The sequence below is a fragment of the Dermacentor andersoni genome, chromosome 1 (genome assembly GCF_023375885.2).
Source record: "Dermacentor andersoni chromosome 1, qqDerAnde1_hic_scaffold, whole genome shotgun sequence".
Classification (NCBI taxonomy): Eukaryota; Metazoa; Arthropoda; class Arachnida; order Ixodida; family Ixodidae; genus Dermacentor; species Dermacentor andersoni.
Genome location: NC_092814.1, coordinates 177,072,346 through 177,099,263, shown reverse-complemented (window position 1 = coordinate 177,099,263; position 26,918 = coordinate 177,072,346). Strand labels below are relative to the sequence as shown.

Here is a 26,918-nt window from a genome sequence, read left to right as displayed (position 1 = left end):
GTCCAACCTCATAAGCTATACATGACGCGCTATTTCCATTCAACCGGCTAACAGGCTGGACATTTCGATAACAGATGAAAATACTCGCTCAATTGAGCTGGAAAACTTTCCAAAATGGAACGACCTTCAGAAATGGCAAACTCAATTTATACATGTAAGCGTATGCTCCCCTAGCTATAATGATTGATTCAAAGTTGAATGACCCCTGGCAAGCTGACTCATCACACTAAACAATTTAGCACACTTAAGGGTGCTAAAAGAGCGTTTTCTCACTTTGCACCCTTTATTATATCCATTTAGCGCCCATTTTTACTCAAAATACCCTATAGTAAAGGTATGTGCGAAAAAAATCAAAACACTAATAAATGAACCACCCATATGAAGAAACGAAAATCCTATACGAAAGGTGTTCGGAAGCTCGCTACCATTGAAAACTGTCGTTGCAGCCATAGGAATGTTAGGTTTCAAGTGTAACGAACGCATTTTCTTCGATGCAAGATGCGACCTTGTGTAAGGTTTCTCATGAAATAAAGTAATTGGAGTTTTGGGGGCAATTTATGCATATATTTGTTTGAAAAGCGTAAACATGGCTCCTCTGCGGCGCAGTGGTCAGGGCATCTCGTTTCCACGTGATATTCCTATAGGTTCGAATCCATCTTCATGCAAAACATTCGCAACCCACTTTAGCATTACTGGTTTGTCCTTTGATGCAGTTTGTGTAGTAATGCTAGTAAAGAACTCGCAAACAGTGGGAAGTATAACGAGCTGATAGAGACGTTTTTCTTTTAATTCGCTTCTACTTCAGCCAAACACCCTTCCTTAAGGGTGTTAATCAAATAAGGGTGCTCGTATTTAACTTTCTAAGGGTGCTCATCCTTAGGGTGTTTTAGTGTGTTTTTTAGTGTGCACTGACCACTTCACTTGTGTACAAGTGTTCATGCAAAAATACCATGTGAAAAGGAGAATCGCACTGCATAGCGACTCACGCAAGGCAGGTCCCAGTAAACAGGAAAAAATATCATTTACCTTGCACCTTCTTAAAATCACTGGTGTCACCTACATAGCTAAACGCCGGCATGCATATTAGTAGGGGAGGACGTTACCTTTCTTTTACTTTAGCGCTGCGTAATACACAGTTAAATGCTGAAGAAAATTCCGACAAGCGTTAAACGAAATCACATAGTGCCCTAACTATTAAGAAATGATTGAACACGTACATTTTAACAGTATCTTAAGAAAAACTTGAAGGCAGCGGAGGAGGCAAGATTTGGTGTGAAATTTTAATGAAACAGGCTCACGAGAACGGTTGTCTCGAACAAAAAAAAAAGGTACCAACGATGAACTAGTGCGCTATAGAGCGCGTGCTTGTCGCCCACAACCTTTTCCATCCTCAGTAGACTTCGTCAGTCGTTGATGTCGGCGGCCACGCTGCTGGGTTCGCCGACGCTGTCGTCGGACATGAAAGTCTCGTGGAGTCGCGTGGACGAGGGCCGCTTGCGTCGCAGGGGCGACAGAGGAGCAATAGTGATCTGGATATCCGGCCGCGCCTTGGCCAGGTACTGACGTAGGATCGAGTGGCTCATTTTGTCCGCCGGTGTGGCGTCCACGTGCGTCAGCACGTCCCCGGGAAACAGGTTCTGGCCCACGGTCTGCACACGCACGTCCTTGGCGCGCTGCGAACGCCGCCAAGTGCGTGCTCGCCATTTTTATGCATCGAACAGTGCTCTTGCGTTCCCTACGGTGCACGGAGTGAGCCTGGGACTTAAGCTCGGCACAGCGCGACGCTCCTCGCATACTAAATCATACGATTCTTGCGAAATTTAGGATGCCAGTTGTGCTTCCGCATCAGCGTACCAGTGCTGTCAGTGTGCACGAGTGTGATGCTCCTCCCAATTCTGTGGCAATTTGTTTCACGATAGCGGAAGCTATAGAGCCGGCATACTGAGTACCGGGACTGCACTCCAGACTGATACGAAAGATGGATTGGATGACGCCAGTTGCATATGGTTCCATTACATTGCGATATTCTTTCGAAATTTGGTAAAAAGACTTGCTTCATGGACCACTGAGATCACAGAATAGCGTTAAGTTGGCTTTCGGGGCACGTAGCCGTGCCTCTGGGAGTGATATATAGTTCAGTGGGGTAAACAAGGCCGTGTTTTCACATACACGGCAACAATGGAGAAAGCTTACGCACAGCACACACAAGACTATACAAATGAGCTTATGTCGTACCCGTGTCCGGGACATGTGCTCGCAGATGCATTTTCGTGAAAAAGTGAACGTGTGAAGGAGGCTCGGCTCGCTGGTGTGACTCCATCACAGGTATGTGGCTTTATCGACGGGTCGCTAATTGCACATAAGTCAATGATTAATCGAACTCATCACTCTTTCTTTTTCCTTATAAATCGGTGGATCTGCATGAACTAGCATACTTTGCCACGACTATCCATTTTATGATCCACTGACACGAACATCCGTAGGTGTTGTTCATTCACCGTTTCAAAATTTTAGTAAGAGCTAGCTGTATGGATAGTGTAAAACCTGCATATGCTTTTTTTTCTCTGAAATTATGCACATAAGTGTACAATCTGTTTCACTGCGGTCTAGTTTAGGCTGTGTAGCCATACGACTGCAGTTCGGCGACTCACGCAGTAGCGTGTATAGACGAGCAAGGGACGCCGGTGGTTTCAAGGCTCTCGACAAGCTTAAACTACTCCGGCACTAGAAGTTGCACGCGCCAGGCACCTTAACGCGCCTCTGACACAACGCTCTGGAGCACAGAATTGCCTTCACGCCGGGACGTCGCACGCCGCGCCGTTAAACAAATAGTTTGTTTGCTATGTTTGCTGCGCCGTTGCAGACTTCGGTGCACGCTCTCGTCGCGAGCTGCTCATTTTGCCTCTGCATTTTGATTAGAGCAGTTCTTAAAATTGCTTGCGTCTAGAAAAGGTGACAATCCAGTCGCGGCGAGACTTGGAACACTCACAGAAATGCTTCATTAGAAAGCCCCCGTAAACCCCAAAGACAAACTTCATGCACTAGGTGCAACGAGAAAGGCCAGTCGCACAGACCCCTGCATTAAATAACATACGCAGAAACATATCCTCCAAATAGCCAGTGGAGGAACGTTTCCCTGTCCGTAGATATAGCCCAAACTGGAGGCATAATATAAATGATTTATTCGAACGACTGCCAGAATATTCACCTTCAAAACAGGTCGTGGTTCACCGTTTTGTATTTCCCAAAACTGCGAAGAAAAATGGATCTGGATGTCAACCGCTTCTTGTCGCTCCTAATGACCAGAAATGTTGTGGAGGTGCATAGTCAACGTGAGCCTGCAATATTTTTGCATACCCATACGTAAAATTCTGCACATTTTGATTAATTTCCCCACTACTACCATGGCTGGGCAAATATACCTTGCAATTGTATCATGATACGATACAACATACTCGGACGACAAGTATTTGAGGTACAGATACAACATACTACTGCAATTATTGTATGCGATACGATACTTTCCGTTTGTATCTTAAGATGCTTCGATACATTCGCAAATTTCTTATTATAGGTCTACGTACGTAACGTAGATGCACACGCGTAAGCATAACAATGTTTGCTTAGAAATTTCTAAATTCCGACCAACCTTGTTTAATTTGAATTTGATGATGATGATGATGATGATGATGATGATGATGATGGACCTCTGTCATGACTCGCACTCACTAAGGGGGATAGGCCAAGAATGGGGCGGCAGGAGGTAGCTAGATAGAAGCCTTATTTGAAAACGATAAACGCAAAGTAAAATAAATACAAAAATAAGGAGATGTCGCAATAACTAGACTAGTATGCGGGCGAGTATTCAGACTAACTGCAAGGTGAATGTTAAAAGAGGCTACCATCAAGAAGAGAAATAATGGTATTAAAAAGTTAGGAGAAACCAATTTAGATGAAATTAATGCAACTTTGATATGTAGAATAAATATACAATAATTAACAAGGTAATCATTTTGTTTAAGCTAAATAATCAAATACTGCTGAACAAACGTCTCTGACTATAGCCTAGTGTCGAGGTCCCAATTGGTAATACTTGTATACTTAATCCTAATCGAATTTTGCAGAAAAGCTTTCGTCTTTCTTGCTCAAAGTATAATATTTTCATTCTGTCATCATTCTGTCTTCGTCTTTTTTGCTCAAAGTATAATATTTTCATTCTGTCACACCATACTGAGCGATTCTCGCGCAGCAGTCAACAACTACATCAAAGGTCGTATTTCTCATCAATCACTCCGTATCTTACGACAAGCCCCGCATTCGTCTGAAAATCAAATCACCCTCGTCTGGATCCCAGCACACGCCGACGTTGTCGACCCGCACCTCACCAACCTCAACGAGGTTACACACTCCGTAGCACGAGGACTAGTCAACCGTGCCGGAGACGGTGCAGGTGCACCCGCAGGGCGCGACCGCCTTACGAGATACAACGACCTTGTAAAGTCATTTTACCTCGCAAGAAGAACCTTCCCCACCCCTCACCGCAAGTTAAACAGGGCACAGGCAACCACCCTTCGCCTGCTACAGACGAATACATACCCCTCCCTCACACGCTATCACACTGTATACCCCGACATCTACCCGAGCCAGACGGGCAAGGTCTGTAAAACTGAATCGGCAACACTCCCCCACATGCTATTGGAGTGCAGAGATCAATACCAAGAGCTTAATCCCGTGACCCTCTCGTCGAGATGGGACGCCGCCCTGCGCAGCTCCCATCTCGACGACCAACTCTGGGCGACCCAGCAGGCCTACGAAGCGGCGAAGAGGCAAGACCTCGACGTCCCATCGTGGGAGGCCTAGGCCCAGCCGACAGAACTGCTGGTGTTCATTAAAGTTTGCTCTCTCTCTCTCTCAAACCATTTATTCGGGTTGCTTTAGGTGCTTAACGTGAAAGGTCCTTATAGGCTGCGCTGTCAGCGGTTTTTGCTTGTCGCTTTTCTATTTGATGGGAGTCACTGCTCCGCTTGCCGACTAACATGTGGGTCGCCATCTAACTACAAGAACGTCAATGAGAAGCCTCTGAAAGATGACGCTAATACTGCTGTGGAGTTTTACCTTACCCGGAAATGTATTAGCATTTACGCAATACCGTTTACGCGCATACCTCATGGCCTTCCCTCGCAGGAGGGCTCTCGCGGTAAGGTAAAACAATGTCGCTGCCTTTAGCTTTATTCAGCTGGCTTAGTGGCAGCAGTATCAGCTTGACAAGCGCAATTCAGCCAACCTTTTATAGTTTTGCACGGTGATGTTGCGATAGCAGTATCTTGTACCTAAAGATACACAATAGATTCTTCGATGTATCGGAAATACAGATGCTGATACACGTCTTGCCAGACGATTTATGATACAAATACAAGATGCCCAAAGAGTATCTCGGATAGTATCTAAGGTACATGAACCTTCGACACTGCCCAGCACCGGCTACTACAATGCACGGCGCACCGCTATGATTACCACTAGTTAAGCTAAAATTCTTAAATTTGGAATTCTTGCGATGACACAACGAGTAGCGGATATCTCTGTGTATGACCAATGATTGAATTTAATCAGCGAGCGGTCGGAAAGGTAACATAACTTTGCTGGAATCAAACCGGCAAGGTCTGAAATTTGTGAAATTCGAATATTGTCATGGAAAAAATAAAGATTATGAATAAAGTGATCTACCTTGGGACCATAGGAGACCAACGAATTTTTTTTTTTAATGTACACGTCACAGGAAGTAATAATTGTTATGTGTTTTCAATGAAATGTCAGTGAGAAACGGCCGATAAGCTCGACAGTTCTTAAACAACTTCCTTGAAGTCGTGAAGCAGACATCTACCGTACCCGTCCGGCGAAACATGCTTGATTTCTTTATGTCCTGTTCCTCCCATCACGCATTGCGCACTTCTTATCTGGCATACTTAACAACTGCTGGAGTTCACGCTGGCGTATACCTGTCGGACAGAGAGCATGACACCTGAGTATATGTTTTCAATTCTGAGCAAGCACACTGTTGCAGGAGTTTTCCCATTGGCACGTACGTATGGTAGATAAGACTATCAGCCAATTTTATGAATTTGTTTTGCTCTAACTTCGTTCAACAATGCATCGTGTGCACAATAGATTGTATTCTCTAAGACAAGCATCCCGACATATATGTTTGTGCTTCATACTCAAGGTTACCGCAAAAAGGCGCAGGCAAAAAAAAAAAAAGTAGCATTACGCCTAAAATACGATAGAACATTCCGGAGTACGATGTGACGTCCACATCCGCTTTCTGCCCGAAGACTGAACACTTCGCTTCTTCGGCGACAATCGCAACCCAGGGGTGCCGACACGCTTATAGAATTAAGAACACGTACGACATCCAGCCAACCGAACAGACGGCCATCCGTCCATACGAAGTTGAATGCATGCTACATGTGGAAATCTCAACATTGTGAAATAGTGCCATATCGTCGAATGCGCCATCGCGTCAGCTTTGACTGGCTCACACGGTTTCCACGACCTCTCTGACGCGGCCATTGCAGAATTCGAGAATATGGTGGATTTGAGAGTGTCCAGAAGGGCACTTCTGTAGACTGATACGCGCGCGTACTCTGGGCACCTTGGGCGAACACCTATGCATGGTGTCCCACATAACTTGAGTCAAGAAATTAAAAATGAAAGGCGCGTCGGAAGCGGATTGAACCGAACGCATACTATTCGCAATAGCCTATAGTAACTCATACAATTTTTTGTTTCCCCATAACTCACTAATTATTTATGTTTAATTACCCAACGTTTTATTTTTCGATGGGGGCGAAATGCGCAAACACCCGTGTACTTAGATTTAGGTGCACGTTAAAGAACCCCAGGCGTTAAAAATTTCCGGAGTGCTCCACTACGGCGTGCCTCATAATCAGAAAGTGGTTTTGGCACGTAAAACCCCATAATCTATTCAACGTTTTATTTATTGGCTGAGGACCCCAAGTGTGATAGGCAGATTTGTGGGGCACCTTCAGAAACCACCGATCGAGTTCTTTCCTTTACGATAGGTTTGACATACTCCTTTTATTTTCCGGGTTGCAAAGAAAGCCTATGAATTATGAAAAAAGCCACGTGACGGAGCGCTTGACTGCCCTGTGAAACGTGAAGGAGGCCACTATATAGCCATGCCACTGAAGTGTTCTGTGCCAGACTTCCGCGTAAACTATACCCCAACGAGCCGCGGGTACCCGTCTTCTCCTTCCCCAAGGAAGGAAGCCGCCGTCATAAGTGGTTACCGCCAATACGGCGGAAGGAATACGAAGTGAGCAGCTATACAAAGATACGTGAAGTTAGGAAATGGTAAAACGGCCATTTATTTAAAAAAATCGTGCTGCTGTCCGCTAACCGCATTCTTGTCAGCTTTTATAGACAGCGTTTCTCTTACTGCAGCGTTCTAAAACACGCTACCTATAACTGTGCACAGCTTTGCCTAATGCCAAAAGCGACATTACTGCTTGAAAGTACGTATATGTATAAATGTTTAAGCTTACCATAACGTATTTTCTCGTGAAACAACGAACGCTAGGCTTTGATTGGCGCGACTAAACAAAAGAAGTGTCCAAAACTACTGTTGACGCCACTTTAGTCGTTCGTGGGCCCACGACATAATAGGCACATCTCGCTATTTCGCTGCAGTGTAATATACACAAACAAAATAGGTGTTCGCAGTTGTCTCTAACTCATATTGTGCTACGCTTGGAAGTCGTGTTTCTGTGCGAGAAATGTTGATAAAACGACAGAATAATAATTTTATGTTTTCGCGTGTATGCGCTCGCTATTTCGAGAAGTTCACCAGGCCCAGCACCCTATCCACGACCCTCCCTAGTCATTTCTTGCTGCAATGCAGTCGGTTCCAAAGTAATAAATAAAAAAAGCCGCCTTTAGCTATCGACGACTGACAAAGAAAACTACGGCTTTTTGATTCCTTTTCATTTGTTAGCGCTATTTCGATATGAGGTACCCGTGGCCACGATTATTTCGATTTACAGCATGTTCAATTTATAGCGAGTTTGTACAGCGGTCTTCTTTGCCAACGGGGACGTCGTGATTGCTAAATGTGTGCGTATAGAGAAAAAAAAGTATAGCAAGCAAAAAAGGGCCTGATCGCTCACGGCTCGAAGAAGAATACCGCCGCGCAATATTTCCAGCCGCGAGAAGCGTCTTACTATACGGTGGTGACGTCAAGTCTAGAAGGTGTTTCTTGGGCACGCTCTCCATGATTTGTGTTCAAATGTTGCGAGCGGTCGTAGTCTTCGGGATCCACGCTGTGATTTCCGCGCAGATATTAGTGCAAGGGCGCGTTAGAATGATGAGAGAGAGTGGTTGGGCGCGATAGTCGTAAACCTTGGCCATCAGCGAGTGGGCTGTGTGCGAGTGGGCCACGTGCCAGCAGCACCGAGGCTGAAAACATGGATTGCTAGTGAAGAATGGGAACATGCATATGCGGGAAAGTGTTAAAATAAGCGACCCGTTTCTGCGAGCGCTTTAATCATGGAGCCCAGTACACGTACCTGCACAATATGCAGACGGCTGAAAGCCTTTTGCTGCTGGTCCCAGGTTTTCGCCTCGAACGTCGTGAAACCATACCACGCCCCTTTGCGGCACCCGGCTCGCACGAGAGACAGGGTTAGCGTCTGTCGGCCACATGACTGAAGGATGTTGTTCATGTCCTGCCTGCAAATAGAGCATTTAAAAAAGAAAAGTTGTCTTTTTACTGGACGCCTCAAAAGTTCGCAAACAGGTGTGGGTTCTTCGACATTGTCAGAAGTACTTTCTTTTTTCTGCACTCATTGTGATGGTTTCTCCGCGATAACTGCAGTTAACTTTTTTTTTTATATATATGTTTTCGCATACACAGTGGCCTCTCTGAGCCGGTGGCCCGAATAAACTTTTGGTCTCCTGTCTTTGCAGTCGCATTTCCCAGAATAAAAGTGTGTTTTCTGGGCGTTCAATGTGCATAAAGTTCCTTTTTCGTTTTTAAATAAAATAAAAGCATCATGCAAGAAATACATGTGCATAATTTCCCTGGCATCTTACGGCGATGTTGGTTGATAAAATTCTCATTAGCTATAACGGAAACGTGTAGGGAACATTCCGACTTCATCAGCGCTCGTCCTGTCGTATGTGTCCCTTACGCCTTCGTTATTAGCGCGTTTTATGAACACTGTCGAAATAAAAAAATTGTGAGTCTGGCAAGGGCTTACACTGCAACCAGTGCGCATACCCAGTAATTCTGGACATTTGTTCAGTTTCCTTTTTAGCCACGACGTGGCCTATCAACCTTAAAGGGAAGCTGAAGAGTCTGTCGAATTCAATAAGACGCTCATATACGGATGCGCGGACCTTATAAACAATGCACGTAAAATTTTGGGGGGGATTTTTCACTTAGGAGCGACGCAATCGTCAGTTAAAATTGCGCTGTAGCTCCGCCCCCCGTCGAGCGCCGCGCGCTGCTGCTGACGCTGACGATGCGAGCGGAGACCGGAAACCGCTGCTTAGTGACGTCAACACTGGTGTTCCGCTCCTTCGCAGTCTCCGCGACCATGCCTGACCGGGCTTATTTCTGCGTGCGTGCCGTCCTAATCTGCTTCGCGCCACCCTACATTCCTTTATTTGTGTGTATATAGGAGTGGTAGTTGACGTGCGCAGCATCAATTGAACTTGTAGGCCGATCATGACGGCGTTCTGTGCAGCCTACACTTGCACGAACACCAGCGGCCGCGACGATGTCCCGATGTTTCATTATTTCCTGCAAGACAAGAAGCATTCAGCTAAGTGGGAGGCTGCTGTGAAGCGAAACAACTTCAAGCGCTCAAGAACAAATGTTGTGCTCTAACCACTTCCGTGACGATTACTACCGGAGTTTATCAATAATGCGTGCTTTGGGTTCTCCTAAAAAAAAAAATTGTTAGCACGCTGAACGGAAGATGCATGTTTATCGCCCACCCTTGACGCAGGTTTCATGGCCAAGCGCCGCGAATTTTCTATTCGCACGTGTGTTGTGAAACAGCCTGCATGCAGCTACCATAACGCAGTGCAAGCGTAAAGTTGGCATGTGTTGGAAAGCCTGCTCACGCCAAGACGCTGCACTCCCCCTTCTCTCGCACACATAAGAAACCGACCATCTCACGTAGCCGACGCAATTCGCCGGTTACGAGTAGCGTGCGGATGGCGCGCTGATGAAGGTTCTATACTGCACGTGCTACAACAGCCGGTAAACATTTCCCGCGTTTAAACCGTCTGTGTAGATTGCTGACAGCTTTGGGGCAGCGCACAAATGCTGAAGATCGCATCACCGCTTACGTTCTACGAGGAGGCATGCAGGAAGATAACACTACAGTCGTTTACCCGGAAACGTACTCACTGGAACGCTGAATGCAGCTTAGCAAAAAACATACTCGCCAAAGAACATTTGCAACACCAAGGAGATACTAACACTTCGCCTTCGTTCGCGTGGAAAGCAGTACTTGCACCAGCATTTTTTGCTTCTTGGAGAGGCCGGCTCTTCGCAATCGGCTCGTGCATGTAGTATGTACAAGTATAAACCCCTTACAAGTGATCTTGCACGCGACAGCGACAGCGCTGCAAGCGAGGCGATGGCTGTCGCGTTCACTCGTCGTCTGCAAGCCGAACCATTGTTGACGTCACGAGGCGCCCGACCAATCAGGCAGCCGCCGCCGCGTCTCTTTCACCCTTCTTTCAATTCCCTCTCCCTCTTGTGCAGCGTGGTTGAGGTGTCCTCACCTGAGAGACAGTTACTGCGCTGCACTTTACCCCAATTTTTCCTTCCAACAAGAATCTCTCTCTCTCACAGGCGGAAACGAGGCGCGCGAGCTGGGCGTGTCTGCTACTGCACTTTTCGCCGAAATAAAATATGTTTGCGCTTTCTTTCACTCAATGTCGATGCGATATTCGAATTGATAGGGTTGAAAACCACGGCGTACTGCTCGTCACTCATTTTTTCTGGAAAACCTTTCAGCTTCCCTTTAAGGAATTGAAATTCGCGCCATGACGTGAGCCATGACGCACAGCTAAAGAAAACAATAAAAAGAAGCACACCATGAGACTTTTGCTTCACCTCGGCACTCGGAAACGAGTGCGCTTGTGTATCAACCTTATCTCGAAGACGACCAGCTACTTGCTCGACTGGCAGTGAATCGACGATTTTGCTAGGCGCGTGGCCAGGCAGCCCGTCGGCATCGCGGACGGTATGTTCTGCCGAGATAACTGCTCCTGTGAAGCTTCCGGCAGCTTTTTTTTTTTATTATTGGTTCACTTATTTTTTGTGCACCACTGCGGCCACGGGCTTGCGCATAGCCAGCGTTATGTTTCGTGGGTTGCCTATAGAACCGGAGTGAAGTATTAAGAGGAAGCTTTAGCTCGGACCTATATCTCCGATGCCGGCTGCTCAAATACATGCAAAACGCAAGCACACTTTTATGATAAACCGCTCAACCGATTTGAGTGAGAATTGTTGCACCTGAGAGAAAGTTCAATCACAGTGATTGCAGCAAACAGAATTTTGATTTAGGCCATGGCATTTTTTACGATATTTGCTGGGAATCGGTTAATCTGAAAAAAAAAAAAAACTAGATATACGAAGTTTACAAATTCGCAACTTTGCATCAAATACAAATGCCCCATTTCTATAAACTGCAACCGTTGGATCATCTAAATCAGACAATTCTGATTATGCATTTATTACTGATGTGAAATTGTTACCACGTTTAAGGACGTTTTGCAAATGTCATGTCAGGAAGTTAGTGGTATCTTTCAGGGTAGCGAATGATATATCATTTTTTAGAGCGCAGCTCTTTGGCGTCCGTTCCTGGGTTTCGCGTCGTCGTCGGCGTTGTCGTCGGCCTCGTAACCAGCTCCGCCCCCCTTTCATCCCCCCAGCGCTAGCAGCGACCGACTGATACCGCTGGATGCCGCTGACGCCGCTAGAGAGTCAAGATAACGTGACTGCATAGAACACCGTCGCCGCCATGCAGAAAGAGGAGGAAAGGGTCCCCCCCCCCCCTGTTCTTGTGTGGCGGATAGGGTGCTCTTCAGTTGCCGACGCGCCGGTTATTTCACGTAGGCCCCGGCACGTCGACGAATACGTGACCACCTTCCCACGGCTAGACCTGGTTCTTAGCGCTGCGGAAGCGAGGGTATCTTATTGTTTGTGTCGGCATCGGCGGCGTTGTCCCTGAAACCAACTCCGCAGCTGGGGTTGACTCACTATCGGCGTCAGCGGCATCAGTCAGTCGCTGCTATCTCTTCCCTCCTCCCTTTATCGTGTTGTCCGCTTGCTGCGCGCGCTTCTGCCCCCATCGTTTGCCGCTGGGTGTACACGCCGCCCCCCTCCCCCCTCTTCCTGCGAGTCTCCGGTTGTCAAAGCGCCGGCTCGAACTTAATTCCTTTCTTCGCTCCTCCTCCAATGCAACCCCTGTGCGGTGGCAATCAGAGAGCCAGATCGGTGGCGGCGGATCTGTATATGTGCACCGCCCGAGCCGAAATTGCCGCTGCCGTTCGCCCTGTGCGGTGGCAATCAGAGAGCCAGATCGGTGGCGGCGGATCTGTATATGTGCACCGCCCGAGCCGAAATTGCCGCTGCCGTTCGCCACTGCGAAATTATCTGCCAGTTCTTTCTGAGCCATGAGCGAGACGACCGATGGGACTTTAATGTTGACATAAAGACAAACAGCAATTTCCTAACACTTATGCGGGAGAACATCCCGTTCCTCTCGCTCGTAACGCGTCCCACGGCTGTGACAACCTCGCGAGGCACTTGTATAGATCTGGTCTTTGAGAATCAAGCATTGGTGTACCAAGTCGAACATATATCAGTCTATTTCTCCGACCACAAAGCTTCCTTCATGACTGTCAAGAACTGTTAGTGGAGTCTTTGTTAAAGGAATACGTGTGAAAAATAAAATAAAAATTCTGTGATAGCGCATACATGTGTTGCTCGATTTCTTTGCCTTAATCTATCGAAAAGGTGAAACAGCTTATTTGCTGCGCTCAAATTTCGCATTAGGAAGTAACGTAATCGTCGGTAATTTTTTCCTCTTTTTATGAAATATTTGGTGCAGCTGACATAATTGCGATATCGTTTTCAGTTCCTGAAGCACAGAATTGTATACTTCAAACAACCGCCGGAAGGCGAGTGCTAGTTTCGGTTTTAAGGAACATGCGCGCTCCAAGCGGTTGGCGGACATCCTTACTTATTTTTTTGTTTCTTTTTTTAAGAATTTTAAATTGGGTGGTGGTTGTCTTCGTACGTGCGTCGAGCTTACCACCGCTCACCCTTGATACTTGATCATCATCATCATCATTAGCCTGGTTACGCCCACTGCAGGGCAAAGGCCTCTCCCATACTTCTCCAACTACTCCGGCCATGTACTAATTGCGGCCATGTTGTCCTTGCAAACTTCTTAATCTCATCCACCCATCTAACTTTCTGCCGCCCCCTGCTGCGCTTCCCTTAACTTGGAATCCAGTCCGTAACCCTTAATGACCATCGGTTATCTTCCCTCCTCATTACATGTCCTGCCCAAGCCCATTTCTTTTTCTTAATTTCAACTAAGATGTCATTAACTCGCGTTTGTTCCCTCGCCCAATCCGCTCTTTTCTTATCCCTTAACGTTACATCCATCATTCTTCTTTCCATAGATCGTTGCGTCGTCCTCAATTTAAGTAGAACCCTTTTCGTAAACCTCCAGGTTTCTGCCCCGTACGTGAGTACTGGTAAGACACAGCTCTTATGCACTTCTCTCTTCAGGGATAATGGCAACCTGCTGTTCATGATCTGAGAATGCCTGCCAAACACACCCCAGCCCATTCTTATTCTTCTCATTATTTTAGTCTCATGACCCGGGTCCACGGTCACTACCTGTCCTAAGTAGATGTATTTCCTTACCACTTCCAGTGCCTCGCTACCTATCGTAAACTGCTGTTTTCTTCCGAGACTTAAACATTACTTTAGTTTTCTGCAGACTAATTTTTAGACCCACCCTTCTGCTTTGCCTCTCCAGGTCAGTGAGCATGCATTGCAATTGGTCCCCTGAGTTACTAAGCAAGGCAATATCATCAGCGAATGGCAAGTTACTCAGGTATTATCCATTAACTCTTATCCCCGGTTCTTCCCAATCGAGGTCTCTGAATACCTCCTGTAAACATGCTCTGAATAGCATTGGAGAGATCGTATCTCCCGACCTGACGCCTTTCTTTATTGGGATTTTGTTGCTTTCTTTATGGAAGACTACGGTGGCTGTGGAGCTGCTATAGATATCTTTCAGTATTTTTACATACGGCTCGTCTACACCCTGATTCCGTAATGCCTCCATGACTGCTGAGATTTCGACTTAATCAAACGCTTTGTCGTAATCAATGAAAGCTATATATGAGGGTTGGTTATATTCCGCACATTTCTCTATCACCTGATTGATAGTGTGAATATGATATATTGTTGAGTAGCCTTTACAGAATCCTGCCTGGTCCTTTGTTGACAGAAGTCTAAGGTGTTCCTAATCCTATTTGCGATTACTTTGTAGGCAACGGACAGTAAGCTGATCGATCTATAATTTTTCAAGTCTTTGGCGTCCCCTTTCTTATGGATTAAGATTATATTAAGCTTCTTCCAAGATTCCGGTAAGCTCGAGGTCACGAGGCATTGCGTATACAGGGTGGCCAGTTTTTCTAGAACAATCTGCCCACCATCCTTCAACAAATCTGCTGTCCAACAAATCTGCCACTCGCTCAGCGAAATTAAAAGTCGGATCGCGCTTGGTTATCTGCTTCGGTTGTTGTCCCATGTATGAAGATGGGAAAGGTAAGACAGAGAGCGCTTGATCAGGCGTGCAACGAACGGAAGACGCAGGAAACCAGGTCAACCAAGCATTATAGGAAGACGCCTAAATGGGGGATCACATGTGTTGTGCGGCTCTGTGGTGTTCTAACAACGGGAATTCCATTTCTGCGAAGTTTTTAAGGTTTCCCAATGACAGCAGGTAAGCACAAGTACTTCACTTTATTTTCTGAGCAGGTATTCATTTTGCATGAGTAAACCACTTCTGTGCAAGCCTGAGTGGACTGAGATAGGATCAGTGTCGCTCGACCCATTCCTCATGACGGCAGCCCATGGCTGTCGGTGAAATGCTCGTACTGAAGGCCTTGAGTGCGTGTTCGTTTTTATTGCTTAGTTACTTTGCTTTGCTTAGTTACTCCATAAGAAAGGGGACGCCAAAGACTTGAAAAATTATAGACCGATCAGCTTACTGTCAGTTGCCTACAAAGTATTTACTAAGGTAATCGCAAATAGAACCAGGAATACCTTAGACTTCTGTCAACCAAAGGACCAGGCAGGATTCCGTAACGGCTACTCAACAATAGACCATATTCACACTGTCAATCAGGTGATAGAGAAATGTGCGGAATATAACCAACCCTTATATATAGCCTTCATTGATTACGAAAAAGCATTTGATTCAGTGGAAACCTCAGCAGTCATGAAGGCACTACGGAATCAGGGTGTAGATGAGCCATATGTAAAGATACTGGAAGCTATCTATAGCGGTTCCACAGCCACCGTAATCCTCCACAAAGAAAGCAACAAAATCCCAATAAAGAAAGGCGTCAGACAGGGAGATACGATATCTCCAATGCTATTCACAGCATGTTTACAGGAGGTATTCAGAGACCTGGAGTGGGAAGAATTGGGGATAAAAGTTGATGGAGAATACCTTAGCAACTTGCGATTCGCTGATGATATTGCCTTGCTTAGTAACTCAGGAGACCAATTGCAATGCATGCTCACTGACCTGGAGAGGCAAAGCAGAAGGGTGGGTCTGAAAATTAATCTACAGAAAACTAAAGTAATGTTTAACAGTCTCGGAAGAGAACAGCAGTTTACGATAGGTAGCGAGGTACTGGAAGTGGTAAGGGAATACATCTACTTAGGGCAGGTAGTGACCACGGATCCGGATCATGAGACTGAAATAATCAGGAGAATAAGAATGGGCTGGGGTGCGTTTGGCAGGCATTCTCAAATCATGAACAGCAGGTTGCCACTATCCCTCAAGAGAAAAGTGTATAACAGCTGTGTCTTACCAGTACTCACCTACGGGGCAGAAACCTGGAGGCTTACGAAAAGGGTTCTGCTGCAATTGAGGACGACGCAACGAGCTATGGAAAGAAGAATAATAGGTGTAACGTTAAGGGATAAGAAAAGAGCAGATTGGGTGAGGGAACAAACGCGGGTAAATGACATCTTAGTTGAAATCAAGAAAAAGAAATGGGCATGGGCCGGACATGTAATGAGGAGGGAAGATAACCGATGGTCATTAAGGGTTACGGACTGGATTCCAAGGGAAGGGAAGCGTAGTAGGGGGCGTCAGAAAGTTAGGTGGGCGGATGACATTAAGACGTTTGCAGGGACAACATGGCCACAATTAGTACATGACCGGGGTAGTTGGAGAAGTATGGGAGAGGCCTTTGCCCTGCAGTGGGCGTAACTAGGCTGATGATGATGACTTTGCTTTAGGCTACTATAATGTAAGAGAATCAGTTGTAAAGGCAGAAGTGCAGGGTCAGGCACATGCGTTTAAGCTCATGAACTTGATTTGCGCCAAGATAACCTGTCCAAGCTTTCCCACTTGCTCTGTCAAAAGCCTACAGCAGCATCAACATGCCGGCTGTTTGTGACTGCACCAAATAATATATTAAACACATATAAATCTTGGAGACATCATTTTATTAGAGTGTTCAAATCGGTACCTCGAGATACGGAGTAAGTTGAGCAGTTGTTTGCGTAATAAACGAAGCTACGGTAATTAATTTTTCAACAATTCATCATAGGTAGCTAAACAAATGAGTAGTTTGGAGCCAGTCCAGTCCTCGAGATTATTTAGCTGAACGACCAAACTTTCTTTAATTAAACAAGATTCTGTAATAGCCACCCGAAAGCCTAACTGCACGCAGAAAAAGTATGTAAGGTCGACCTGACTGCGCCCAGCCTTTTGTGATATTGCCATTACTGGTAGGACTCCGTGAGCATGTTCCTGCAGCCATCCGCTATGAATTTTAAAACACTCCCTCGCACGCAGGCACACTCCCTCTCTCCCTCGAACACGCATACTCCTTCTTTCCCTCGCACACACACACATTTTACGCGAGCACAGAAATCCATGCGCACATAAACATGCACACGTTTGTTCGCACGCATGCATATTCGCATACGTACATATTCACACGCGCCCACGCATGCGCCGCAAGCATGCAGACATGCACTAACACGCGTATACACACGCACGCGCACTCAAATGCACGCATGCATGCAGGCACGCCACGAATGCTCCTACAGGGATACACGCACTCGCGCGCATGCAAACGCAAATACGGAAGCTCAAGTACGCGCATACAACCATACATACGCACGCTCAAGACGTGAACACCATAATCACTCTCTCTCCGTCGCGGCTGCCTTTCAAAAACCTGCGCGTGCAAACAGACTGCATAACACTCCCTCTATCATTACCGTTCCAACACCAGCTATAATAAATCGCTTTACCACTTGAATTTGGCGCTACTTCCTACTTCTTCCAAGTCATCTGCCCTCTGCCGAGAGGGTGCAAAACGATTTCCTTCTGCCGTGTGACTTCACTGTCCATCCCTGGCCTGCTTTAACTGCTTTAACCCACCACCAACGTTCCGACTAAGTGCCATAAATTCATATGTTGCTAGAAGGGACTACCGTCTCGTTGTAGTCAGTTGAAACTTTATGACCCTCGGCCGTTATCTTGATATATATAGATGTTCCAAAGGGGAATGTCCAGAATTCCTCGACATGAAAAATTCCGACATCTGCAGGGTAAATAATGTCCCCTGCATTGTTTTTAAGTTCTTTACTACTTTATTGTTTCCTTTTTTCTTTCCTTTTCATCTCGGTAAAGTATTCTTAGAGCCATCTTGTGTGAAATGGAGAACTTTAACATACAAGATGTTTCAGCACCAACCAGTCCACTCATGCAGTTACGCTCCAACCGTAACTTGCTTTTCTTCTGACACGTTCTAGAACGCCACACATCAAGAAGCAACAGTCAAGAACTTGGTTGGAGCCTTTCATACTCTAGTTCAACACTGTGAACACTGGCTCTCTGTGGCGGTGCCCTTTCATCATCATTGTATTTCCCATAGCAGCACAGTAACGACGAAAGAGGCGTTGCGGAGACGTACTGATTCATAAGCTACATTTTCCAAGGGCTGCACGCGCGTAGTTTGCAGTCAAAACCCATCCCTGCTTCCTAGAAGAATAATTGGCTGGCGAAACAAAAAAAGAAAAAGATGCAGGGGCGTCGTGGTGAAGTGTATGTGTCATGCGTGCCATGACCAAAATTTCGACACTCGCACATGCATCGGCAGGCTAGTTACACACTTTTGTTAGCTCTGAATTCGCCTAAAACGCCTGCCTCGGAACGCAGAGGCGGTGGAAAATGCCAACTAAACGAGCTCTCGAAGTAACAATCAGTAAGCCTGACCACGGCCGTACTCGTGCGTGCGTGCCGTCGCGCAGTCCAGTCCGGCCGTGGTCTAAAGAGAAGTGTGAGGGACTTGGCAAGAAAAATTCTACAACACGTGAGGCGCAAGAACGTCTAATTCCTTGTCGAATAACAGGACGTTACGCCACGCTGCTTCAAGGGCGCATGCCAGTGTTGCGCTAACCCAGGTGTGTGCATCGTTTTCTCCACGCACGTACAGCCAGTGCCTCGTGCGACGAGACAGGCACTAAAACTCTTTCGGTTCAAGGAAAACGTGTGCTGCGGAGCATCTGCGCATACTGGGCGTCACGCAGCGCCTGTCATGTGGAAAGTAACTATTCTGAACTATTCAGCTCGCTAACCCAGGTGTGTGCATCGTTTTCTCCACGCACGTACAGCCAGTGCCTCGTGCGACGAGACAGGCACTAAAACTCTTTCGGTTCAAGGAAAACGTGTGCTGCGGAGCATCTGCGCATACTGGGCGTCACGCAGCGCCTGTCATGTGGAAAGTAACTATTCTGAACTATTCAGCTTCTCATTACGCAATCGATATGCCATTATAATCTCGTACGAATTCTTTGCGTTCGTGATAGTTCAGATATTTTCGTCACAGAATGCGGCAATTTGCGGCACTTGTGTATGACACACCTGGTGTTTATAATTCTGTACGGACTGGATGACAGCACGGTGAGGACAAGCTGGTCCCCGGAGGCGTTCATGATCTTCCGGACGATGTTGAGAGGCAGTCCGGCGAGCTTGGTGCCGTTGACGGCGACCACCACATCGCCGACCAGAATCTGGGACCTCTGAGCAGGGCTGCCTCGCTTCACGCTCTGCGAAATAAGTGGCGGTATAACGTTACCGCAGGAATTTTAGCTCACTTCGCGCGGGCACCCGGCGTCCTTGTTTACCTTTGTGGCGCTTTGTCTATATACGGAACATAGCGCTTTCCCGTGCAATTTGCACGAAGTGCGTGCCAACTACACAGCTGACCACATTTTAATACTGCAGAAGCAAGTATCCGTGCTTGATTGAGCGTTTAAACTTGTAAAGGGAGCAGCTGCTCGCATTGTGTGTACTTTTTTTACAGTGAATTCAAGGCAGCCCAATGACCCCTTTAAGGTGTGCGGCGAGCTATTTAAGAAACGTCAGCGGGTTCTGTCGCGATTGACGCCCCGCGCTCTTCAGACTACAGCGAGAAATGACGCATGGGATTTGATTCAAAATAAAATAGGTTACAAAATACATGTCCACAAACGAGGGTCCCGAGTAGTAATACAATCAACGTGTGCCCTTGCAGCGGTCAGAGTAAGAATATCTTGTTCTTCCATAAATTGCATTGAGATAGTTAAGTAGACAGTACATCACCAAAAACTCAACAAACATGTGATATACAAATACTCCGAAAGAAATGGCGGGGACATAACGATTAGCGAAAAGCAACGTAAGATAATTAGTCACAATATACACACGGCACGTACTGATATTCAGGGTTGTGTCTCTCTTCATAGTCATTTTCGCATTCGCCATGGTCCCCTAACGGTCTTTATGTTTACTCTATTCCAAAGTTAGAGGGATAGCCACACAAATTCACGCATAGAACTAAGAACGGCATGTAATTCGCTATCACTTAAGATAGCGGGAGTCGACAGAGTCGTTCAAGGGCAGGCGACGTTATTTTAGTCAGTAAACGGCCGAACAAGACCACCTTCATTGTAGTTTAAACAAAAGGAGAAAGTGTCTTTGCCGTACAAAGATATCATTGTTGAGCCGTCTTTGCGGTTTTCTTTTCGCGCATCCTGCATATTGTGCCGTATGTATAGTGTAGCGACATACAAGAATCTCTATTACTGAGTGTAAATATAGTTGTCAGAAGTTATAAATATCCTTTAAGCCTGTAAGGTAAGTCATTAAGTTACGTCGTTTAAGGTAAGCCATAATTAAGGTATTCATTTAAGGTAAATCATTTTTAAGGCTCACCTCGACAATATAGAAGGTTGTTCCTCCTTCGCCTGTCACTGCTTCCAAGTTGACTCCGAAACTCCAGAATCTTCCGAAGCTTTTCTTGCGGAACAATATCAGGTCTAGCTTCTCGGTCGCTCTACGGCTTCGGCTGAATGTGTCCGCTATAAATAAATAACGCATCAATATCAAGCCTTTTCTGATGTGTTAACGTTAAGTATATCTTCACGAAGGGGCCCCTATTAAAGGCATTCAATAGTTATTCCCGCAGCACAGCATTTAAAACCAACGCCAGTTTTGTACACTATAGGACTTGCTCACGTTGGATATCGACACCAGACAAAGAAACCGAGCTTCAAATCACCACGCTGAAAGAAGAACCTTTAGTTTAACCACGGTATAACTGTTTAACTGCTGGCCACGTCGATAACACCTAAAGCTGTAGCGCATCACGACGAATTCTGACATATTGTGTTGTGCGGGCTCACTTTTCGAAAAGCCGGTAAACCCGTAGTTGGATTCCGCGTCGGTCGTCTTCTGGTAGTCGATTTCGGATGACGACACGTTGGATTCGCCCATGAAAGATTCATTGACGGACACCGGGTCTTCACTGTCCCTCAGCTGTAATGGAAAGACGCGTCATTTAACGAAACCGTCTACAGCTCGGAACATGTGTTTAGATTGTGGTGGAAATCAGAAGATTGTGTGTCATATTGACCGAAACCAGCATGCTTGTACCCCATCAACAAGGAGCTATATATTTAATTTAGCTCTCAAAGTGGTGCAAGAATAACATGTGGCCTTGTCCGGGTACCTCACCCGAGTACCGTGGCGTAACCAAAAAGCCGAGCAGGGAGAGTTATTGTATTGCCTGAAATTGTATTTTATGCGCTTCTGCTGACTTTTTTTTTTTTTTTGCTTGAGAGACTATTTCGAGCAGCAAAACAGCGCTAAACAACAGGACGAGGAGCGCTGGTGTCTGTGTCCCTCTCCTCATCCTGTTGTTTAGCGCTGTTTTACTGCTCGAAATCATGAACCAAACAGCCCAAATGCGTACTGTTCTACAGAGTAATTTCTTTCTTCTTTCCTGTGTTTTGAAAAGTGGCGCCGCTCTGTGCGAACAAACGTTGTCATGGTGAATGGAGCACGGCCTCCGAGACTCGAGCGTATCGGCTTTTTTTGCTCCGGCCATCCCATTCACAGCGCTCCCCAGCAAAAAAGTGCGGCGAGCGCGCCCGGCTGCCCCGAGAGGGCGCTGCTAGCAAAGGCGTACTAGAGTTATTTTACAGGCTCCCTTAAGGGCTCCCTGAAGTGAGCATATTGACCCTTTTCACGGTGATACCCTGGGTGCTGTCATGTTTGATCACGTGGTGATGCGTCCATCGTTTGCCTGAACTGCCTCCCTTGAATCTGTGTTTACAATGGACGTGCATGACGCCGATGCAGCTGAGAAAACACCTGTTTCGGGAAATATCGTAGACGTTGACTGGATGGACGACACGAAGCTTTGGTCACAGCCTGAGAGAACATGCAAACGCGCATTCGAAGCTGGGGCCGAATCTTATAAGGGTTCGGAATACGAACCGTTCGCTTCGCCGCTTACGTGACTAAATGTGCCACTCCCAAGCCGGTGGTAGAAGAAGGGGAGGACGCGACCAATAGATGTGAGGGTTCCACCTCTGAAGTGTAGGTCATTATATGACGAGCTAATCCAGGAAATGCAAAATGTTTCTGCTTGCTAAATAAATATAAAATATAAATTAAATATTATACGGAAAGTTCTGAAGTATAAACGTGTGGTGCGAGGCGTTTACGCAATGGATAAGTAATTTATTTATGTCATTCTTTTTCATTCTCAGCTGACAGGCAGTATCGCAAGCGTAAATGAGTTGGCAGAGCGCAGCGCTATGTCGTCTGCTACCAGGAGCTCGCACGACGCACGCAACAGGAACGCACTGCCAGCACTTAAGTAGCGAGCGCGACAAAACCGTGAACTGGTTCTTAGGGACACCTTTACGAGCCGACTATATCAATTTTCCTTCTTTTTTCACCCTTCGTCATCGGCTCGGACATGACTCGCTCGCCACCACGCTCCCGCTATTCCTGCGATCTGCCCCACGGCGTGTCGCGTGATAAAAGCAATGGAACTTGAAATCGAACATCACGATATACGGGGCCTGCACTGCCTGCGCAGAGTAAAATCGAAAAGCGTGATGCTGACGGTGTGCGCTGTGCCGTGAAATTGAGGAACAAAGTGCGGAACTCCCGAACTATATATAGAGAAGGAAGGGCAGCCAATAAGAGATCTCCACAATATCTTCCCGTCCTGACTGTATAGTTTCATCAGCCGAACGAAGGAAGCGCTGAACCAGCCTAGGTTGAACCCTTCTGATTGCTGAACGGCGATCTGCGAGCTATTCACGCCGGAGATATCACTGGGAATTCGATCTCACCATGCAAATATCTCCTTGGCAATGGCTTTGAAGCGGAGGTCACGGGAAAGCTGACCCAGCGCTTCTACCGGCCAACACAGTAATTGCGAGAGCAACTTTGTGGACAGTGTCGGCAGCAGATATCTAGGCCATTCCGATGAATGCTTCGCGTCTGACCGACCTCTGGGAGCTGCATGCCAGTGGCGATGAACCGCAGCGCGCAATATCCTCTGCGTGGAATGACCACATGGTACGCTTGCACCCGAGTCTCCTCCAATTGATAGTGTAGCCTGCAAAAGGTCTACTTAGAAAGCCGGCAAGGGTGGTGCAACTCATCATCCGTCACTTCTTCGAACGCGTATCGCACTTCCAGCCGTGGTCGAGACCGAAAGAGCAACGCCAAGCAGACGACGAAGGCAAGTAATAGCCTCCGAAGCAACCAACGCACGCGCGACGCCCGCGTGTCTCCGAGGTCGCGCGACCGGCGCGCGCGGCCAGGGTCGCAAGCCAACAGCCGAGCCTCAGCAATGGAACCCAAAGCGGACTACCCCTTTGCCGGTTCCGCTCTTAGCCAAAGACGGGTTCGCTTTGGAAATGATTGGCAGAAGCGTGACGTGATCATAATTTGCGGTGCCGCCCCGCTGTCTCTGACGGCCTCTGACGCTAGCAAAATTTTGACCAATCATATGAGGTCAAGGGAACCGGTTCCCTTCCGAACCGTTATAAGATTCGGTCCTGGATTAACGCTCTCCGTACCGCGCCCATTGGACATCGTTAGCCCGCTAACAGTGGTTTGAAACGCAGCTTTCGAGATCTTCCGCGCCGCTCACGGACACACTGCGCTATCGGACGTGGAGGAGGAGAACTATATTTTTGTTTTCGAAGCAGTTCGCTGTTTCCGCGCCAGGCGTTGATTCTTTAACGTACTCCGAAGTTTCCCGATCGTAAAAGTACAAAGCAAAAATGGCCGCCTCCGGGAGCGGCGCGTGCGCTTCGAAAAATCGCATATCTTGCGACTCTGCTGCGTGTGCGGCTGATTTTATCGGTGGACCGAGTAGCAGCGACTGTGAGGATGCTGCCTTTTCCTCAGACTTTGACTCTGTGAGCGACGACGACGCAAGCCAGCCCGGTACGTCGGCAGTCGCAGCCCGGCACGCTAAACTGTATACAGTATACAAATTTTCATGGAACAGGTACTCCACTATAGTGGAGTACCTGTTACATGAAAATTTTAAATTTTCTCGTAGTTTTTGTAACATTTATTTCATACTAGATACAAGCATGTCTTTACAAACATTGTTCAGTTTTACCCCAAAATCTTGATTCTGAGAAGTTATATCTTTTTTTATGACATACATCTCGTTAACAAAACTTTTATGCGTAAAAAGTGCATTCAGTCTGCCTTTTGTTTATGCATTACATAAGATGCTGAGTGCAGTAGTTCCTCCAGAAAAAATATTTGGCGTAACCTACGAAGAAGACATTGTCCACATGGTAGGGAAAGCGTTAACCTGTGTCCAAACGGCGCGAGCTGCGTATATGGTGCTTGTTCTAAAAGTGGGGATAAATATGTATTCCAAGCTATACAAACTTTCCGCTCAGGAATTGGATGAAAATTAGTGTGTATTGCTATTAGCACTTTTTTTTGGCAAATACTTTGGAATCAGCTTGTCAGAATAAAGTTCCTCGGTGCAGTCACTATCTGATTATTTTCTGCCTAATCGCACGAGCGTGTCCTCAGTTCTGATAGATTGGTTCTTTCTGCGTACAAGGCTTGAAACGTAGCTATTTCGTATATTTTAATACCTTGTCGCACAGATGTATTATCGCTAGTAACTCGCTTACTCTTGTGGACCGTCATAAAACATTCAGCTTTGGTGCAGCCTGTGATTTATTGTGCTTATATAGTACGCAAACATTCAAGTGTGCTCTCATTCACTTAATCTTCACTCGTTGGCGATAAAGTGTGTTTATGTTTCCGTTCCAGATGGGGTAGACGTGTGTAGATACTGTGCGCGAAAGTTGCTATGACAAGAAGCGACGCTACTCGTTTTGTCATTGCTTAACGAGCGGCACTCACTCTTGCCGACGTTCCGGGCCTGAGCCCTTTCTTTGAAGATTAGCGATACAACGCCGGCGAATGAGCAAGTTTTTGTATAGTCGAGGAAAGCCGTACATCTCAAACTGCCGGTAACACATACGTACGGACAGTTGCAACAGCGGTCCGCCAATTTGACCGCACAGATTCATTTCATTCCTTAATGCCAGTCACTATTGATTTTCGCGGCCAACTGCTGCACGCGCCTTCAATCCACACGATTCAATCCATCATGGTTGGAGCACAGTGCGTGAGCGAAAACTCAGTTGCACTTTCGACAGCTGATCGCACAGAAGCAAGGTAGAAGCGGTAGTGGTTACGCATTCTTGCGCTGTCGCTGAGGCGACGTGTGGCGCGCCGCCGACAGCGTCATCTCGTTTCTCTTAAACTACAACGTACAAGGGGTACGGCGCAAGCGGAGGCTGTGGTTGAAAGTAGACCGCGCGAGATCTTCGCCTTTGCATTGTTTGTTTTTTCGCGTTTTTTACTACATTTATTTTGGCCTATTTTGCGAAGCATGACACAGAAACTGCTCACTTTTCCAAGCATAAATAAATGTAAGGAGATATGTTTTCGTTCGTGTTAATATCACATTATTTTATTCTTGTCCGCTTCTTCGCAGCGTAAGGTATCCTGATTTGGGAAATAATAGGAATGTTCTCGCATCCATACTTGCTCAAGAGATGTGTGGATGGAAATTGGGCTAACTGTGGTCGCTTAATTCTGTGGTGCTCATGCTGGGACATTTCCTGCGAGCCCACGATGCGGCTAGGGATTTACAACTCCCGGTCCCAACGTGGGAGTAGCCCGCTCTATGGGACCTTGCGTCCCGTAGCTCGCAGGACCTTTCATTAAAGTTATTCAATCAATCAATGCTGGGACAGATTGCCTTATTACTTGATCATGCACAGACATTGATGAGATGGAAAAACCCAAGCAGGGGCATTTTCCGTGCTATAAGAAGCCATTTCAGCGTTAAAGTAATTGAGTGTCGTCACCATGATCGTCTCCGTAGGTCGCAGTGCAATGAAGGCTTGCAGCTCTGAAGGATTTGAAAGCATTCTGAATCGTAACAGCCGCTCGTGGCTTAATTATGTTCTTGTCGACTCACTCAGACTCACTCACACTCACTCAAACCTAGAATGAACCGCGAGTGTCAGTCTGGCTGAGTAAAATTTTGCTAGTCTGAGTGAGCCTTAAGAAAAAAATAGACGTTGTGAGTTCTGACTACACGTACAGCCACTGCTTCCACCTCCCTCTCGGCCCCGTGCTTCTTGTTTTGCTCCTGAAAGAGTGTGTCTACTCCTTCCGCGGAACGACGGAGGGAGTTTGGCAGGGAAACGTGGGAAGCCTCGCAGGCGAGCGCGAAGCGTAGTGCTCTGTGCGAGCATCGCCTTCGCCGCAGGGCCTGGACACGCCAGGGCCAGCGACATTGCGAGAAGCTAGCATGACCGATGCCGAGTACCGAGTTTGGTTGGTTCATGCATTTTCAGCGTGCACTCGAATTTCTTTCTCTGTAACGCGCGTGTGACGCGTAAACCGAGCGCTTGCACTGTTGCCTTGTACGGATGCGGCGCTGGTGTACAACGCAACTGAGAGGAAATGTCGATGTCACCGCTTTGCGCAGACCGTTCTACATGCACATATATGCTTTTGCGCAATTCGTATCATGATTATTACTCCTGTGACATCTGTGAAGACATCGCGGAACTTCTGAAAGTTCACTGTCCAGGGCTGTCTTCCAGAACGGTGATGTGAGCCGGGCTTTCAGCAGTTCTTTTCCATTCTAGTTAGGTGAGGCATCATTTACTTGATACTTTTATACTTAATTTG

At 46.7% G+C, this 26,918-nt stretch overlaps 1 protein-coding gene across 1 annotated transcript in view; it reads right to left on the bottom strand.

The window, feature by feature from the left end:
• Positions 1-1,271: 1,271 nt before the first annotated feature.
• The window catches only part of LOC126547204 (uncharacterized), a 44,096-nt gene continuing 18,449 nt past the window's right edge, over positions 1,272-26,918 (bottom strand). The window contains exons 12-16 of the mRNA XM_055063035.2: positions 21,044-21,176; positions 20,574-20,719; positions 19,242-19,426; positions 8,583-8,745; positions 1,272-1,673 (exon numbers count right to left, since the gene is read on the bottom strand). Of these exons, the coding sequence (XP_054919010.2) occupies positions 1,404-1,673; positions 8,583-8,745; positions 19,242-19,426; positions 20,574-20,719; positions 21,044-21,176 (897 nt within the window). The 3' untranslated portion in view covers positions 1,272-1,403. The remainder of the gene's footprint in view (positions 1,674-8,582; positions 8,746-19,241; positions 19,427-20,573; positions 20,720-21,043; positions 21,177-26,918) is intronic.